This window comes from Podarcis cretensis (assembly GCF_951804945.1).
Source record: "Podarcis cretensis genome assembly, chromosome: 2".
Taxonomy (NCBI): domain Eukaryota; kingdom Metazoa; phylum Chordata; class Lepidosauria; order Squamata; family Lacertidae; genus Podarcis; species Podarcis cretensis.
In genome coordinates this window covers 100,892,017-100,910,992 of record NC_137171.1, presented here as the reverse complement: position 1 = coordinate 100,910,992, position 18,976 = coordinate 100,892,017, and the positions used below count along the sequence as shown (strand labels likewise).

Genomic DNA, 18,976 nt, shown 5'->3' with positions numbered 1-18,976 from the left:
GGAGTTATTCATGGAGGCTCCCCACACATTTTGAAATACCGCTGAAGATGCTTTGGTAAATAGGGTGTAGAGGAAAGTTGTCTCAGAGCAGGAGATTGCACTGCCAGGCATGGGGGACACTTTTCACATGTTTTGTCCCTGCGTTCTTCTAACTTGTGAATAGTCAGGCCTACAAATTATGCAGCCCACACAATTGCTGATGGATTGATGGTTTTCTATTTATATTTTGCAAAGAGGTGCATCTTTGACCTGTTTGCCTCCTCACATCATGAAAAACATAGAAGATTAAAAGGCTAGGCCAGGCATCCCCAAACTCAGCCCTCCAGATGTTTTGGGACTACAATTCCCATCATCTCTGACCACTGGTTCTGTAAGCTAGGGATGTTGGGAGTTGTAGTCCCAAAACATCTGGAGGGCCGAGATTGGGGATGCCTGGGCTAGATCAATGCCTTGAGTGGCAGTATCCCAATCTCATCTTTGGAGGTTCTACTCTTTTGGCTAGGCAAAGAACGGAGACCAGGCTTCTAGTACTTATCTCAAAAATCCAGGGATTTTGTACTTGCCAGTACTGTCGTACCTTGGATCCTGAATACCTTGGTACTTGGACGTTTTGGCTCCTGAACGCTGCAAACCCGGAAGTGAGTGTTCCGGTTTGCAAACATTCTTTGGAACCTGAATATCCAATGGGGCTTCCACGGCTTCCGATTGGCTGCAGGAGGAAGCCAATCAGAAGCCGCGCTTTGGTTTCTGAATGTTTTGGAAGTCGAATGGACTTCCGGAACAGATTCTGTTCGACTTCCAAGGTATGACTGTAACGGTGTGGTTGATTTTTCACATCCTCATTTCCTTGAGGGCTTCACAAGGGCTCCAGTGGCTTACGCACCCACAGTCTGTGGTAGCTCACCAGACCAGGCCTTAGCTTCAAAACCGCGAGATTTCCAATTTAGAGTGATGTGCACCTACTTGGGAACTGCTGAATCTATTACTAACAAACATATCAGGTGTTATGAAACCCAAGTGGCTTGTTTATGAAGTGCTTTTTGGCAAAGGTGTCTTTGTCATCCGGGCATCTGGGAATCGTCTCAACCTTTAGGATAACTTCACTTGCCTTATTTGGAGTCTGCTGTGATACCATAGTGTTGTGGCAGCTTTCTCTTAAGTTGTGTACTGTAAGAACTAGCCCGACACAGTAATTTTGGGTATAATTTTGTTCTGGACAATGGAGATGACAGCATTAAGGGGAGGAGGGAAAGAGCCACCGTGTGCTTTCCAAGAAAAACCCCAACCACATTTAAAAACAGGAGTGTGATGTAGTGATTCTCAGAATACAAGGCTGCTTTAGGATACATTCAAGATACTCTGGAGGGGAAATGTATTATAAACATAGGGCATGAAGTACACTGGTGGAATTCAGCTCACAAAGTAAATAGGCAATTGGGGGTTTGGAGAGAGTGTAATCTAAACAGTTTATTGCCAGTAAAATTCAGATAACTTGAGTAATAATTCCTGAGCCGGTGTCTGGAGGCAGTTTTGGGGTGGAGGAGGACAAACAAACTGAAGCTTCATTCAAAAGAGACAGAGGTGCTATGTGTCAATTGCTCCAGTATTTAGCTGGGTCTGGATGGGGTTGCATTCCCTCCGGAAGACCAAATTCATAGAAATTCAAGAGATTACAGTAGCTAGGTGTGCATTTTATCACCGTAAACTGGTATACTTGGTGCAGCCCTCTCTGGATATGTTAGCTCATGCCTCCATTACTCATATTCTGGTTACATCCAGGCTAGGCTACTGCAGTGTATTCTGTGCGGGCCAGCCTTTATTTCATGAAACACCCTTTCCTTTTCTTGCAAAACCAGCACTTCCCATTATTATTCCCCACCCCATCATTTTGCTTATCCATGGAGACCGATGCCACTGTAACTTCATTTTAGTACAGGTTTCTCTGTCGTTCATAGCAACTTTAAAATCTGAGCTGAAGCCAAGTAAGAAACTCCATATTTCTGGGCACCCCCTTTGTAAAACCCTTTCCCACTTAACCATATACCTATGTTTTAATTCATTAAATTTATGGGTCAAGCAATTGGTCCGATTTAGAGAAAACATTTCTATTTCATTTCTATGCTTTTAATTTAGAGTAAAGGTTGGGTTTTTACTATATTGTTCTCCGTGCTCTGTTTAGATCTTATGCTTAAATTGGGTACTAAATTGAAATGATTCTATTGCGCTTTTACTGCTTTTTTATTATATTTTATTGTCTATTTTTCAATGCTGATAAATGTCTTAACTGATGTTTATTATCATCTTTGAAAGGATGGCTTGGGATAACCTTTTTATATCACAAGACAGTTTATAAATCTGTAAAATGAATAATAAAATTATCTTTTGCGACATGTTGATCTAATGGCTGCATGGACCTATGAAGAGGCTTAATATTTCACATATTATTTTAGCTTGCAGGTGTTAACACTGAAGCCCTGGCTGTTACTATAGTCCATTTGGGCAAGAAGATCTGTAGAGTGGGCTTCTGAGCTGCAAAATTACTGCTGCCAGGGAAGATGAATTTTCAAGTGTTTCAGACACTTTACTTTTTAAAAAAAAGATATTTCTAGATATCATGGTCAACAATCAGGCAAGGAGTAGATTTTAATATGAACCATTTATATGAACCCTTTTAGATATAGGACGGATAGGTGCTGTAACTTAACAGAATGTAAAAGTGGACCACAAACATTTTCAGGTAGGCAGTTCCATCTCTGTACCATTACAGTCATACCTTGGATCCTGAACGCCTTGGTACTCAGACATTTTGGCTCCCATATGCCGCCAACCTGACTTCCTGCAGCCAATCGGAAGCCGCGCTTTGGTTTCCAAATGTTTTGGAAGTTGAACGGACTTCCAGAACGGATTCTGTTCGACTTGCAGCATTGAATTCAGTGGCATGTACTTTTGAATAAACATGCATTTGATTAAGATGTACAGCAGTTCTTGATATGCAGCCCAAATAGGTTCAGCTGCAGCTTGGAAGCCTCTTTTTTTGCTTTTTTCTTCCCCTTCAGTGGTCTGAGCATATGCAGTCTGATGCTTAGAAATGGATTCGGCGTGTGTCAGAGCTGCCTCTAGGTCCCAGCTCACAGAGGACCAACGCTAGGCTGTAGTTATGTACAAAAGTCTTTATTGAGGTTCAGTTTCCATTTTAAAGCCGCAGCGCGCAGCTCTACGTCTCAACCCTAGACCGGCGAAGTCCCGTCTGAGTCTCCGCCCCTTCCACACCAGTTTAAGACTCTCGCCTTGCTCCACCTCTTCCTAAGTTCCTTTCTCCTCTGGGCCCTCCTGCCCGCTAGGGTTTCATCCTTTCTGGACTCCTCTGACGCTGACCCTGATGATTCTTCCCCCTCCTTCCGGCGGGCTTTAGGACCTGGTTCCCTATCCGGGCTACCTTCTGTGCCGCTCGCCTGTACATTTGAACTTGGCGCGCGCGCCCAGCCTGCAACTTTCCGCTTGACCGTTCCCTCGCTCTCCGATGGAGGCGTGGCCACCCCTGACTCATCTTCTCTCGCTGGTGGTGAATATGTGGGCTCTGATACCTGGGACTCCTCCCCCCCACTACGCTCTGGTGGGGAAGCTGGTCCTGATTTCCAACTGCTGCTCTGGGAGTCCCCGCTGGCCCCTTGTTTCTGGGGTGTCCCCCTTGGGTCCCCCCTTGCCCTGCCCATCGGCGCCCCCTTCTGTGAATCTTCCGATTCGCTGGAGAGGCTCACGGAATCTATTGGGCTGCTGTCCTCTCCTACGCTGCCCTCGGATTGCTCCCCCTCGCTCTCCATCTCCTCTCCTCCCTGCGCTCCCGCTGAGTCCCTGACAGCGTGTTTTGCTGTCCTAACCTAATTAGGTATTCTAAAGTTTAGAGGAGAGTGTGATGTTGAAAGTCTAGGCAAAACCATTCTCAGATGCTCCTGTGTCACAAGCAAATTCCTTTAAAATGGTATCGCACCAATTAGTATTTTTATTCTGTTGTTAGTTTTTATTTATTAGTTGGTTTTTGAAATTTTAGCATATCCAATACACACACACACCGTTTTTAAGCGAAATGCGTTATTGGCTGTATATGTAGCTATCCGTTTTTAAAAGCCTTAAAATAGTTTTTACTGGGTGGGCAAGTGAAGTTTGTCCCACATTCTTTCCTTCTCTCCCCCCTCCATTTCCCTTTTCACAGCTCCCCTCCCCCTCCCCCCCAAGGTAACTTTTCATTTCTCTTCTCACTGTTCCTAGTGGCATTTAAGCCCAGGGTAGATGAAACCCAGACAGGGCCTTAAACCCATTTCCTTGCAAGCTGTGCAGTAAGCGTTCTACCATTCCCTTCTCCTTCTTGGTGTAACGACTCTGCTTCTTTGGGGGATTAAGCACTAATCGTTTGGTTACACTAACGTGTCTGCCATTTGCTGAGGTGCTCCTTCACGGAAACCAGATTTCTAGTGCAGCCTTTCGAGGCAGGTGACGTCACTTCCAGCCAATGGGGAGTGTGCATTCCATTTGCCGAATGGTTGCCCCACCCCCACCCCAGGAAAAAAAAGAACAATATAGCCACAGCTGCTCAGCAGACAAACCTTACTTTATCAGTGTCACAATAACTGTTATTCACAGTGGCTTTAGAATACTGTCAAAGACATTCCTGCGCACCATCTGTAAGCTGATGTGCGCTTGGAACAGTGAAAGGAAAGGAATTGCTTTGCTGGCTGAGTTAAAACACCCTTTGAAAATGCTCAAGAGTTTGGAAACAGGCAGCACATTGAAAACAGGCTCCCAGAGGGTGGATGCACATGAAGTTTATTCGCTGGTTTGAGCCTTGTTTTCAGAATGGGAAGTGATCCGATTTCTAGAAAGTTTGTGCATGCCTCCTTCCAAATATGTACTGAATTCATTCTAGGCTCCAAAGCCTGTTGCTCTCCCTAGAGTGCTTCTTTCCTTAGAACACTGGTTTGGATAGGACTGCAAGGCAGGCAGATTAGTTCTTTCCTCCTCCTGAGCAGGAATTCTCCATGAAGAGTATTGTTTTTCTCTTTGCAAAAGTATCCAAAAGAAAACAGTTTCCACACTGCGAAAGGGGGCAGGGAGGTGAATGCAATAGCTTCTCAGTATTCAGGATGGTAGGCAGACGCTTGGAGGAGATCTCGTGGGGGAATCCAGCCCAGCCCTTTGCATTCGCAGGGCCAACCTACTTCAGCAAGCCTTGGTAGAGCACCCAGTGCTAGATGAAATTGAAAGCCCGGCACAACCCTTTGATACGTTCATAAATAGGGAGGAGAGGGCCTCTGAGCATGTGCAGAATTTGAGATTGGGGAGGGGCTACTCAGTGCCAGTAGACATAGCTCACTGCCACCTCTCTACTGGGAATTCTGCCCTGATGTGGGTGGCAAAGTGTATGTAAACAATGCTATGGTGAGAGGAGAGTTAGGTCACCCAAAAGAACCTAGGTTGTTGTAGTTGCTATCTAAGATGGCTAACGTAACGATCTAGGCCTCCATTGTGTTCAAGTAAATTCATTTCATTTGTTGTTGGCATCCATCTGTCGTGGGAGACAATGGAGGAGTTCCCCTTGGGGTGAAGTCAAACTCTCCCCCCCCCCAATGTTTCGGATGTTTTCTAAAAGTTGTGTAATTCTTTATCTCCCTGACACATTGCACAGGGAGGGTGCCACTGCTGAGAAGGCCCTTTGCCTGGTTCCTTGTAACTTCATTTCTCACAGTGAGGGAATTGCCAGAAGACCCTCGGAAGGCTGAATGATGAAGATGAACTTATATGAAGGTCTCACTTTGGTATTTCTTTTAAAAAAACAACAACAAGCAAACACAACTTAGCATACAAGTGACCTAGGAAGCTAAGGAGGGCCAGGGTTGTATGAGTTTCCATGTGTTTCAGCCAGAAGATTTATTTCCAATTTGTTATTCATAAGGGAAGAGCGCAAGATTGGGATGGGTCCTTTGAAGTGGAAAACAAAGTCTTCTATTCAGTCTTGGGTCTAATAGAATGCACATGACACAGGCTTGGCATCACAGCCTGTTTTAAAAGTGCAGCGCTTGTCATCTTTGCTTTCCAGTACTGGGAATGCTGGTGGGAATGGGTATTGCCCTGAAAGAAAAACACGGCTAATTATTTCCTGCTGTCTTTAATAGCGCATGCCTGGAGCAATCAGACAGGGAATCATTAGAGAGAAACAAGATGACCAAAGGCTTGTGTACTCACACTGATACCTTGTCGGTGCAGTTACAATTTCAGAGTTAATTGGACCCAAAAAAAGGAAACTTCCGTAATGAGATGCACTGCCAATTCCCTTATCCTCTAAATGCTTTTGTGTTCCCTGGGTTTATTCAGGATGCCAAAGTAATTGTACTGTTGCGCAACTGTGTAGGTCCTCATATAGAAGGTCATTATTGCTCTACAGTTGATCAGATTATACATTTGACTTGCATTCGTATCTTGTTGGACTCTGCATCTTTCCTATTATTGATGTGGTGCTGAGGATGAGAGATTGGAACCACCCAAGAATGGCACCCACTGACTGATTGGGGTCTTGAACCCAAATCTCTCAGTGCCATGACACATATTTTTATATCACCAGTTCAATATAGTAGACATTAGCTGTTTTCACTGTTGGCATTCTGCTAATTATATTAACCTTTGTCAGGAATGTATTTAAGACAAAGCAACATCTCTTATTAGAAGGGATGTGCTTGTCCTATTGTTTGGTAGAGTGAAGCAGCCACAGAGTTTGGGATACTATGAAAGGGCAGAGAATTGACATCTGGTTGACCTCTGTATGAAATAAGGATGCTGACCTAAACAAATCTGGTCTGGTCTGATCCAACAGACTCTTACTGTGTTCTAATTGTCTTTTATTATATAGTCTATTATTATATTTTAATCATCAGGAAGGGTGCTGCCTGGATTTTCAGTCACCAAAATGCTTTGGGACTACAACTCCCATTATCCCTAGCTAACAGGGATGATGGAAATTGTAGTCCCAAAACATCTGGAGGACCGAGTTTGGGGGTGCCTGGTCTTGGGCCACATTTGGGCCAAGATACGTATGTGGCCAGAGCTTCTTAGGAATGCCATCCTATCACAAACCACTAGCAGTAAGAAGGGGAGAATTGCAGTAGCTGAGAGTTCTCTTATCTAGCAGGAATTACTTCATTAATGGCTTTAGTTTTCAGAACTGCAGCATGCTTATTCCCACTAGCAGAGTTAGAAAATGAGACTTCCATATATTATCGTGTGTTTGTGATAATAAAGATGGGAGCACATCTCATGGGGACCTCCGCTTTCTACTTGCAGAATAGGATTATATGTGAAAGCAGTGCTTTAAAGTGCATTTTTTTTTGTAACTTCCAGAAGCTGAAAATAGTGTAAACTGGAAACAAATTGATATTTTTCTCCTGCATTTATCCCCAAGCAAAGCATCTAAGCATCTGTTTTCTGCCTCCACTATTGGAGACAGTACAGTGGTACCCTGATTCTTGAATGCTTTGGTACTCAAACAACTTGGAACCCAAACATTGCAAACCTGGAAGTAAGTGTTCCGGTTTGCGAACTTTTTTCGGAAGCCAAACATGCTCCGTTTTGAGTGTTACGCTTCCTTTTTTTTTTTTTTAAAGATATTTATTAGAATTTCCAATTTAATACAAAAAACCAATACACAAAAGATAACGAAAATACAAAAATACACAATTAAGAAAAAAGAAAAAACAAAATAAATATGATTTCCATTACTTATTCCATTACCTTATTTCCCAGACCTCCTCTCACCTCCCCTTTTTGTATTCCAGTTCAAATTCTTAACTCAGCAAATCCTTATTATAACTTATTATTACTTATTTAACTTATTGCTCATCCTTTGCATTACAGCTGGTAACCACTTACCGTATTTTTTGCACCATAACACTCACTTTTTTCCTCCTAGAAAGTAAAGGGAAATGTCTGTGCGTGTTATGGAGGGAATGTCTACGGGTGGCGGGGGGGATCTGCTGCAGTCGTGAGCAAAGGATCCATGGTTCCCCTTCCTTCCCTCCTCCGTGGCTCGCTTTGAAACAGCAAAGCGGGAGAAGAGCCGCTGAGTGGGGAGGAGAGAGGGACAGAGAGCCTGCTTCTTTAAAGGAGCAAAGCGGGAGAGGAGAGGAGCCACTTACATGAGTGTAAGCGGCTCCTGTCCGGTTGGTTCCTTTAAAGCAAGCAGGCTCTCTGTCCCTCTCTCCTCCCCACTCAGCTCGCTACATAGCAGCAAAGTTTTTCAGCTCGCTAAGCTGGGGATGAGCAGGGAGGAGGGAGAAAAGCAGAGCCCGCTTGCTTTAAAGGAGCAAAGTGGGAGAGGAGAGGAGCCTTCTCCCCTTATACCCCTCTTCTTGATTATTAGAAGCCTCCTTCTCCACCCACCCCACGCATGCTTCTTCTCCCCTTAAACCCCTCTTCTGCATTATTAGCAGCATCCTTCTCCACACACCCCATGCGTGCTCCTTGTCCCTTGAATGCTTTTCCTTCCCTCCCCACTTAAAACGTGGTTACAAAGCATGGATCCACATGGATTCTCAGGATTTTTGCACTGGGTCACCCCAAATTCACCATCAGATCACATAGCATGTCCATGGCTACATCTTGCACCAAAAAAATCACGCACCCACTGTTGCCTGGGGCCGCAGTGGTGCAAAAACATGGTTACAAAGCATGGATCCACATGGATCCTCAGGATTTTTGCATTGGGCTACTCCAAACTCACTGTCAGATCACATGTCTGTGGCCACAGCATGAACCACAAAAATCGTACATCCACTGTTTCATTTAGAATATTTTTTTTCTTGTTTTTCTCCTCTAAAAAACTACGTGCGTGTTATGGTTGGGTGCGTGTTATAGAGCGAAAAATACGGTAATTTCTGTCCAACATCATTTCAACATTCCTTAATTTTACAATATTTCTGCAAATAATCTCTAAACTTCTTCCAGTCTTCTTCCGCCGCCTCTTTTCCCTGGTCTCGTATTCTGCCAGTCATTTCTGCCAGTCCCATATAGTCGATCATCTTCATCTGCCATTCTTCCAGAGTGGGTAAATCTTGTGTCTTCCAGTATTTTGCGATGAGTATTCTTGCTGCTATTGTTGCATACATAAAAAAAGTTCTATCCTTCTTTGGCACCAATTGGCCAACCATGCCCAGGAGAAAGGCCTCTGGTTTCTTCAAGAAGGTGTACTTAAACACCTTTTTCATTTCATTATAGATCATTTCCCAAAAAGCCTTAATCCTTGGGCACGTCCACCAAAGGTGAAAGAATGTACCTTCAGTTTCTTTGCATTTCCAACATTTATTATCGGGCAAATGATAAATTTTTGCAAGCTTGACTGGAGTCATGTACCACCTATACATCATTTTCATTATATTCTCTCTTAAGGCATTACATGCCGTAAACTTCAAACCGTTCCCAGTCAAACCGGTCCACAACTTTTCCCAGTCAGCAAACATAATGTTATGTCCAACATCCTGTGCCCATTTAATAATTGCAGATTTTACCGTTTCATCCTGCGTGTTCCATTTCAGCAGCAAATTATACATCTTTGACAAAATCTTAGTTTTAGGTTCTAACAATTCTGTTTCTAATTTCGATTTTTCTACCTGGAATCCAATTTTCTTGTGAGTGTTATGCTTCCAATTTGAGTGCCACACTTCCATTTTGAGTGCTACGCTTCCGTTTTTAGTGCTACGCTTCCGTTTTTAGTGCTACGCTTCCGTTTTGAGTGTTACGCTGAGGTCGGGCTTTTTTTGCTATTCATTTTCCGTTTTTGTTTTTGCAGCTCTTTTTGTTTTGTTTTTGTGACTGTGTGGAACCCAGTTCAGCTACTGATAGATAGATTGATTGATTGATTGTGTGACCGCAGTACATGGTTTGTTTCTTTCATTTTATGGATCAGTAGTCTCGTTTTATAGTAAAATTCATGTTAAATTGCTGTTTTCAGAGTTGATTTTAAAAGTCTGGAATGGATTAATTCATTTTGCATTAATTTCTATGAAAAAGCGTGCCTTGGTTTTGGAATGCTTTGGTTTTGGAACAGACTTCCGGAATAGATTAAGTCTGAGAACCAAGGTACCACTGTACGCCTCTGAATGCCAGTTAGTGGGAGGTGCAAGTGGGGGCAATGCTGTTGTGCTCCGGTCCTGCTTGTGGGTTACCCTTGAGTGTTGGAATAGTTGGGTGAATGACTTGATCCAGCAGGCTGTGCTTATATCCTCATCTTACGGGAAAACACAGCAACATGGTAAAAACAAGCAAAATAATAATATGCACCTTATTTAAAAAATCATCCAGATCTAACCAATAAAATATGGAGCATTGAACATAAGCAGGAACCTTTTCTTTTTTTAGAGAGAGATAATCTCAAAAATGGGTGACAATTGAAATATTCTACTTTGGGTTTTCGTAGACTTAGCCGGTTGGGATGCAGCTATTATTCTATAATCTTCTCCTTCTCGTTACTCGATGCATTCATTTCCTCTCTCTCGCACATTTCATTTTGGGCCTCCCTATGAAAAGGAGGGATGGGATGGAACTTATTAGGTCATCCACGTCCAGTCTCTTCCAGTGTAGGATTATTCCCTGTGGTATGTTCTCAAGTGCTGTCTGCTATGGTCTATTTTTAAATGATCCAGAAAACAGGGTTTTCCCTGCTTCCCTGGGGAAGACCACACCACAATTAAGTTGGCCTTGCTGCGAGTGGATTTGATTATTTCCTCTTGGCCAACTTGAATTCTCCTTTGGCCTTCGTCCCCTGGACTGCTCCGAGTTTGGCTGTAGGGTAGAGTAGTCCATTATTAATGGCTCTTGTTTTTCTCCATTTAGACCTGTTGTAAGTAGTTGCCATACACCTTAGTCATGGGTAGCCCAGTGCTTACAGTTTAGCACAGGGAACTTGGAGCCCAACTCCAGATAGAGGCATGCTTCCATCCATGACTGTTTGTGCTTCTTTCCTCCAGCTATGGAGCAAGCTCTGCTTCAGCATGCCTTTGCTTTTCCAACTAACACAGTACAGTGGTACCTCGGGTTACGTACGCTTCAGGTTACATACGCTTCAGGTTACAGACTCTGCTAACCCAGAAATAGTGCTTCAGGTTAAGAACTTTGCTTCAGGATGAGAACAGAAATCGTGCTCCGGCGGCGCAGCAGCAGCAGGAGGCCCCATTAGCTAAAGCAGTGCTTCAGGTTAAGAACAGTTTCAAGTTATGTACAGACCTCCGGAACGAATTAAGTACTTAACCTGAGGTACCACTGTACTTGATTAAAGATTTTGCACCCTTTCCCTTTAAAGCAATTTAAAAATCAACCATTGTTCTTCATGATTGGCACAAGGGCCAGAAAGTCATTTCTATGCGCAGCCGTCTGGGGGCGTGGGGAGCAGGGGGAAGTTGTTTTACAGTTGTTACAAGGGGCAGCCTATTGATACTCAGCACAGCCGGCAATCAGATTAGAAGTTTCTGTCTAAAATGGGGGGTGGGGGTGGGGGTAGAGTATAGATCCACTGCTCAAAGAAATGTACATCTCTGGGTTCAAAACGTAGCTGCAAGCTCAAAGGGTTGCCTTGGTCATACTTCCACATCTGTAAAATGGGTGTGTTAGTGACCTACGTCGTAAGTCAATAAGGCCACGCTTGTTAGTGGTGCCTGTGTTGTTCACCTTGGTTTCAAGACTGGGCAATTTAGCAGTGGGTGACAAAATGCTGTTGCTGCTGCCCCTCTCAGCAGCTTTAGGACACTGTGTCTGGGTATGAAGTAACACAAAGGGAAGTCATTTGGAAATGGTTTTTGTTTGGCATGTACATATGGATTGGAACTCGCTCCTGATATTTTTCCAGTGTTCTTTTTGCATTGCTTTATCTTCCCAAGAGGAAGAAAGATTCAGGCTGTATCTGTAAAATTGCATTGCTCCAGGCTGAAATGAATATGTACTTAACTCTCTGCAAACATGCCTTCGCTCTTGCTGTTCCATTTATCTTTCCCAGACCATCTACTTTTTTTGAGCACATAAGGTCCTTCAGTATGTGTATGTGTATGTGACTTATTACATAATTGAAAATGCCACAAACAGCTCTTTAAAACTCCTGTTTCCAAACCCCCCCCCCCCAAGTTAACGAGGAAGACCGGGCAGATATACTAATTTTTAATAACTTTCCCCTCTCCTATCTCTTTAAACACAGGATCTCTGGTCATGGAAGCAAGGACACGTGGTCGATTCTTGGCAGTCTGCAGTCTGTGGAGCTTTTGCAGGTGCAAAGGATTATATGTTATCCTGGGAAATGCTAAAGAAGAAAGGAAGGGAGGAGGGAAAATGTGCAAATCTATTAAGGCGAGCAGCACAGCAGCATTCTTTTATAATTCCAGTTTGTTTAGAGCAAAGAAAATGGATCTTGCTGTGCGTGGAAGAGGGGGAAAGAAAGGGAAGAAAAAAAAAAAAGGTGAGGTTAGGGAACCCAGGAAAGGGTGTCTGTTTGAAAGACAGCCAATTTGTTTTTAACAAATTTCTGTTATTGAACAAACAGTCCCTGTCAGTCAAGCTCTGGGATTATCCAGAGGTTGAGTTGTAAAACCCTCAGCGAGAAGAGACTGCATTTGGGTGCGGGTTTGTGCAGCTGTCTGCCCTGAGCTCCTCTTGAGGGTTTTCAATAAGGGCCCATGATTCACTGTTCATGTGACAGCTCTGACAGCACTCTAGATTAAGTAGAGTCAGGAGAACAGAATGTCTAAATGCAGCAGCCTGCAGGCGGAAACTTTCCACGGAGGAGAACCGGAGGCTGAAACATCTGGGCAATCTCCGGACACTATCCCTGGAATGAAGAGTGGCAGGACGTGCTTTTGGGCGATTTATTGCAAAACAAGCTGGAAGTTAATTGAATTCTTAAAGAGCCACCTTGCCTTATTCTAACAGCCTGCTTTAAAATAACTTCCTTTAAGATGTCACAAGTGGCTCATCCCACACGTCTGACAAGGAGCAGGGAGGGGGAACTTAATGGTCTGATAGAAATCTCAGGTTAGTGGCTGCTAAGGGTGGAGTGGCAAAAATCTTCTTTCCAGAGTGTGTACAGTGCGAGGGTCCAAAGTGGTCATGGTGAATGGCAAATTGTGAATAGGCACTTTTGGATTGACCCAAAGTAAAGTAGACACCATTAAATACATATACATACATATATATTGGCCTGTTTATGATAAATTAAAAAATAAAAGGTTGTCTTTTTCCAAGGTATGCAGTGGAGCCATAGAAATAGCCATTTAAATGAGTTGGTAACCTACCCATACAGTTTAGGACAACATGTGGCAGCCTATTTTAGAAAATCCCTCGTCTGTCTATCTGTACCCCATGGTATTACAGTAAAAGGTAAAGGTACCCCTGATCATTAGGTCCAGTCGCAGACGACTCTGGAGTTTTGTGCTCATCTCGCTCTATAGGCTGAGGGAGCCGGCGTTTGTCCGCAGACAGCTTCTGGGTCATGTGGCCAGCATGACTAAGCCGCTTCTGGCAAACCAGAGCAGCGCACGGAAACGCCGTTTACCTTCCCGCCGGAGCGGTTCCTATTTATCAACTTGCACTTTGACGTGCTTTCGAACTGCTAGGTGGGCAGGAGCAGGGACCGAGCAACAGGAGCTCACCCCGTCGTGGGGATTCGATCTGCCGACCTTCTGATCGGCAAGCCCTAAGCTCTGTGGTTTAGACCACAGCGCCACTCGCGTCCCCTTGGTATTACAGTATTTCATTCCAAATCCTTATTGTTGCTGCTTCTGTATACTCAGACCACATTCCTGTGGTGCTCTCCTTTAATGTGGACATATGTTTTATTAAAATTAGAAGGCCTTCTTTCCTTATTAACATGTTTAGAATCACAGTGTCTGTGCTTTGTTTCCTGCAGTCAAGTTGTCCCTTTATTCCACTTCTTGAACCCTCCTGCTTATCTAGCTGTCATGGTGTCTTGCATCCAGGAATGCTAGCCCCCCCTTTCTGCTTTGAACCATTGCCACCGTCATCTGCTTCATTTCCAATTTCTTCAGTGCGTTCAGGTTACCTACTACGTGTGACACCTCTATTTGGGCAGTTCTACTTGTTGTTGGTAGCTACATGCCCTTTGTAGCTATTACCACTTCAATTCCCTTCTTCCCACTTTATAATTATTGGGATTGTCCCTGAAAACAGCCACCTTTGTACTTGTTTAAAGGTAAAGGTAAAGGACCCCTGACAGTTAAGTCCAGTCGTGAACGACTCTAGGGTTGTAGTTCTCATCTTGCTTTACTGGCCGAGGGAGCCAACGTTTGTCCACAGTTTTTCCGGGTCATGTGGCCAGCATGACTAAGCTGCTTTTGGCGAAACCAGAGCAGTGCATGGAAACGCTGTTTGCCTTCCCGCCAGAGCTCTACCTATTTATCTACTTGCACTTTGACATGCTTTCAAACTGCTAGGTTGGCAGGAACTGGGACCGAGCAATGGGAGCTCACCCTGTCGCGGGGATTTGAATCGCGACTTTCCGATCGGCAAGCCCTAGGTTCAGTGGTTTAGACCACAGCGCCACCCGCGCCCCTTTGTACTTGTTTATAGTCATATTAATATCAGTTCACTTGGTTCGTCTGGGTTTTTTTGGGGGTGGGGGGTCTTTGTATTGTGTTGTTTCCACTGGAGCAACTCCACTAGTGTTTGGAGGCATTTGAAAGTAGCTGAGAAACAGTTCTCAACATTTGTGTGTGTTTGTGTGGATGACATTTTTTCGAGATTTTCTCCACAACCTCAAAAACTAGAGTAAATATGTCTTGGGTCTGAGTTGCTTGGATGGCCAGATGATGTATTCAGACACTATATACTTAATTGCACTTGGAATCATTAGCAGTAGTATTCATGTGCTTTCTTGTGTGGCATATAATTGCCTTGAAAGAACCATCCTCTGTAAATAGACACTGGTGTAGGGTCATAGCTCAGTGTGACATGTGGAGTGATGGCCTAGGGGTATTCTGGGCCCCTTCTGTGAATTTTCAGCTTTCATTGAAAGAAAAAGGTATTTAGTTCTGTTACTTGGAAAGATATAAGGAAAATTCTACAGGTAATGTTTTACCTGTTTGCTTTCCACATCCTGACAAGCACTAGGCATTTCAAATTTGTTAAATAACATCAAATGTCACCAATATTTCAGGCAATAAAATTATGTTAAATGTAACCTCAAGCCCTGGCTTTCATTCTGATTTTGTTTCAAGGCTCCACCATTATTTTCCGGCCTCAGAAGTGGGGAAAGGAACATTTTTAGCTGTCATTTTGCATTACGCCTGCCATTTTAAAACCAGACCACATGCTGAATATTCTGTAGCACTTTCCCAAGCCTATAGGATCAGCAAACAGTTTCAGTATGATTTTTGTTTATAGTTTCCTTGCAAACCTGTGGATGATTGGATACCGTTCTGACCATTTTCCATTGACGCCACACTCCCCCAATATGCTTTTAGGCTTTCTCACTATAAATACCTGGCTAAGACCTTTGAGATCTTGTAAGGGCTTCCCGGTACGTCTTGTGGAAAGTGCTGTGTTATGTGCATGAAGTTGTGTAGACGTTACTTTCTTAAAGGTTAGCTGGGGGGCAGTCATCGCTTGTGCTCTCTGCCAGAATGCTGTGGCCCCAGCAGCTGTCCATGGATTCCAGGTGCTGGATCTGGCCATAGCCTGCCTGGTTGGCATGTAAATCAGGGCGTGTTTGGTGTGGGGTTGGCTTCTTTTAACACCAAATATGCTGGCGATGGGAACTCAAACATCTCCCATGTTATCTTCTCATGCCCCCACAAATTCAGGCACTGTCCTAGCTGCAATTCCAGAACTGGACCAATCTGAAGCCTGAAATGGTGGGAGTGTGAGGGATTGCTTTAAAGTGGGAGAATGGAGAGGCAGTGCTCTGTTGCTCTCTTGATGCAGAAGCAGACCCCTTGCTTTATGTGACTCTCCTGCCCACGTGTAGCTTTGCCATACTCTAAATCTAGAATTTGTACCAATAGGCTCAGAGACAGTGCTCTCTTGACTTCCCGTGCAAGGGCTGTTGTGTTAATGTAAGAGTGAGAATCATGGATGTGCAAAATGAAATCCGGTGAACGGGACATAGCAATCTGATGCACAATGAGTCACAAGAACGACAGCGGCTTCCTGCTCCTTCTTTTGCAAAGGCCATTCAGCTAGTGCGACTAGAACAATGTTGAGGGGACTTCAGCATTAGAGGTGCCTTGAATTCCTCCCTAACAGACTTGCTATGTCCCCCTCAGGATTAACTTGGCCTGTTGGTTTCCTACTGCTTACACAAGACAAAGAGGTGCTACCAAGCTGGGATCATGGCATGACCTGGGTGGAAAGTCCTTTCTGGATTTGAAATGCTGCCTTTCCAAATTACTTCCTGAAGCAGTTGGAATGTATATTAATGGTTGCTTAGCAACAAGCCAGATTCCCCACCTATCTCTACTTTCATGTCCCCCTGGAACAAATTCCAGACTGTCCCAATCTTTTAATATGTTTTGGAAGACGGGGGGCGGGGACGGGACCTCCTTTGTTTTGTTTTGTTTTGTTTTACTTGGGTTAGATCCTTGTTGATCCCCTTTCCCCCTTTGACACATCCAGCTCCTTCAGACGCAACATGTCTATAGCATTTGTGGAGAGGAAAAGTGCACACACCCGCACGCCAATGTAAAACCATACGTAAACATTATGGTTTATAAGCATAAAGTAAGTCAAACCATTGCGTGAGAGTTATTTACATTTATCACCATGTTGCAGGTCTCTTGGAAGGAAAATAAAAGTTTATAAGCCCAAGCCGCTAGCCAATCTTTAATCACGGCTATGTTGCCAATACCACAAAGGCTGTATTCAGACACTATAACTGTCTGAGACTCCCTAGCTGCTCATGTTCTTTGCGTTACCACAAAATTTACTTAAAGCCTTTTAGAGGTCAGAGGAGAGAAAAAACATTAAACACGATAAACACAGCCTTCTGTTTTGAACTGTTGTGTTAACCAAGAAAAAATACTGGATCCTTTCCCCGCCCCCTAATCGTAATGTTGTCTACTTGGCAGAGGGAAAACAAACATTAGTGTTAAGTTAAATGGCCAACACTATATTTTTGTTTAAATGCTTGCAAAATTGCAGTGGTGATTGAAGTAAACTTTCTACGATGCTTTGCAGCGCAGTGCTAACCGTGTCTACTCAGAAGTGTGTCCCATTGAATTTAATGGGGCTTGCTCCCAGGTGAGTGGGGTTTCGATAGCAGCCTCAGCTGTTTGCAATGTATTTAATGGGACCAGCTGATTATCTTTGCTCACGGGTCTAGGAATACAATACATCTTTTCTAAAGCCATAAACTAAAAGATCTCAAATATTGTAACTTTCTCTCTTCCATGCTCTGGTTGTGAATGGTCAGCAGCAACTCACGGCTGCTGGTGAGAGACCTTTGTCTTATACAATAAGGGAATTGTTTTGTTTACTTGCTGAAGGAAGTCAGGATACAGTGGTGCCTCGCAAGACGAAATTAATCCATTCCGTGAGGCTCTTCGTATAGCGGTTTCTTCGTCTTGCGAAGCAAGCCCATTGACAGCTTAGCGGATTAGCGCTATTAGCGGTTTAGCGGCTTTTAGCGATCAGCTGTTAAGCGGCTTATCAGCGGATCAGCTGATAAGCGGCTTAGCGGCTTAGGAAAAGGGGGAGGGGAAAAAACCCGCAGGAACTCGCAAGACATTTTCGTCTTGCGAAGCAAGCCCATAGGAAATTCGTTTTGCGAAGCGCCTCCAAAACGGAAAACCCTTTCGTCTAGCGGGTTTTCCGTCTTGCGAGGCGTTCGTCTTGCGGGGCACCACTGTACTTTGAAATACTGTTTTCCCAGAGGGTTTTGTTTTGGTACAACAGGTGGGGATGATTGATCCAGTCCATCTTGGTATATCTTACATTGCATAAGATCTGTGGCGTTACTTTGATGCATTTGGAGAAATTACTGTGTTAAAACCTGTTGTCTTCCCTGCTTCGTGCTGCCATCTGCCTTTATTAATCACGGGCATCTTTGTCGAGGCAGAAATGTATCGGAAGTGAAGACTGCGAACAGTACAATGCTAGCGAAGGCTTTTTTGTGCAATAAACCTGGACAGCTGCCTTGGTTTCCCTTTCTGATCTAATTAGCTCTGACAAGTTTACAGTGCTTCGTTTTGAGAGTCTCCTTGCCCATACAAGGTATAAAGGCAATGATGAAATCTTCTTTTAGAACTGACTCTTTACAGATGCCCAAGACGGTTCTTCCAAACCTAAATTGGTTAAATCATTGCAGATGAAATGCCCCATCCTGAGATTTCTTCCTTCTATTATGAGTTGAATCTTCCTTTTATAGACTAGCCATATCTGCTGACTAACTGATTGCATGTCTTAAGGATGCCATGCAGCTATTCTTATGGAGTGTGAGCTTTCAGTCTGATCTACAACCAGTGCAGGTGGAGATATTGCTCTGCTCTCGTTCTAGGAATCTCAAAAGTGTGGGGGTGTCTCAAAGTGTGGGGTGTATCTCCTTTCAAGCTACACTGTGGCGTGGTGTCAGGTGTCCTGACAGAGTCTGCTCAGGAAGACAGACAGGTTATGCCTCAGATTTGGGGGGGGGGGAGACCCTCCTTACCTAGAATTGTTGTTCCTTGGTTTTCTCCCCCCACCATATGTTTTTATTACAGTATTTTTCACGAGTAACAAAAGTACATACATGCACCGGCAGATTGTTCCCCTTAGCAGTACTTTGAATACAATCCCAGGAACTGCTGCTTGTGGACTTCTTGTAAGTTCCCTGATCTTCTGATACACGTAAACTGGATTATCCACAGCGTCATGGAAACCTAGGGTCTGAGCTCCGTTGACCATGTTCCATGCATGTTGGCTACATGAGCTGCATTTCGTTGCCCCTTACAGTTTATTCTACCTG

General features: G+C 44.0%; 1 protein-coding gene across 4 annotated transcripts in view; it reads left to right on the top strand.

Annotated features, from left to right (window-relative positions):
- The window catches only part of SLC25A26 (solute carrier family 25 member 26), a 123,199-nt gene that overhangs the window by 87,092 nt on the left and 17,131 nt on the right, over positions 1-18,976 (top strand). For all 4 annotated transcript variants that reach the window (XR_013835280.1, XM_079964040.1, XM_079964039.1 and 1 more), the window contains one exon: positions 12,224-12,293. Coding sequence is in view for 3 of the 4 variants with exons in the window: in XM_079964040.1 (XP_079820166.1) it covers positions 12,224-12,293 (70 nt within the window). In the remaining variant the exon portion in view is untranslated. The remainder of the gene's footprint in view (positions 1-12,223; positions 12,294-18,976) is intronic.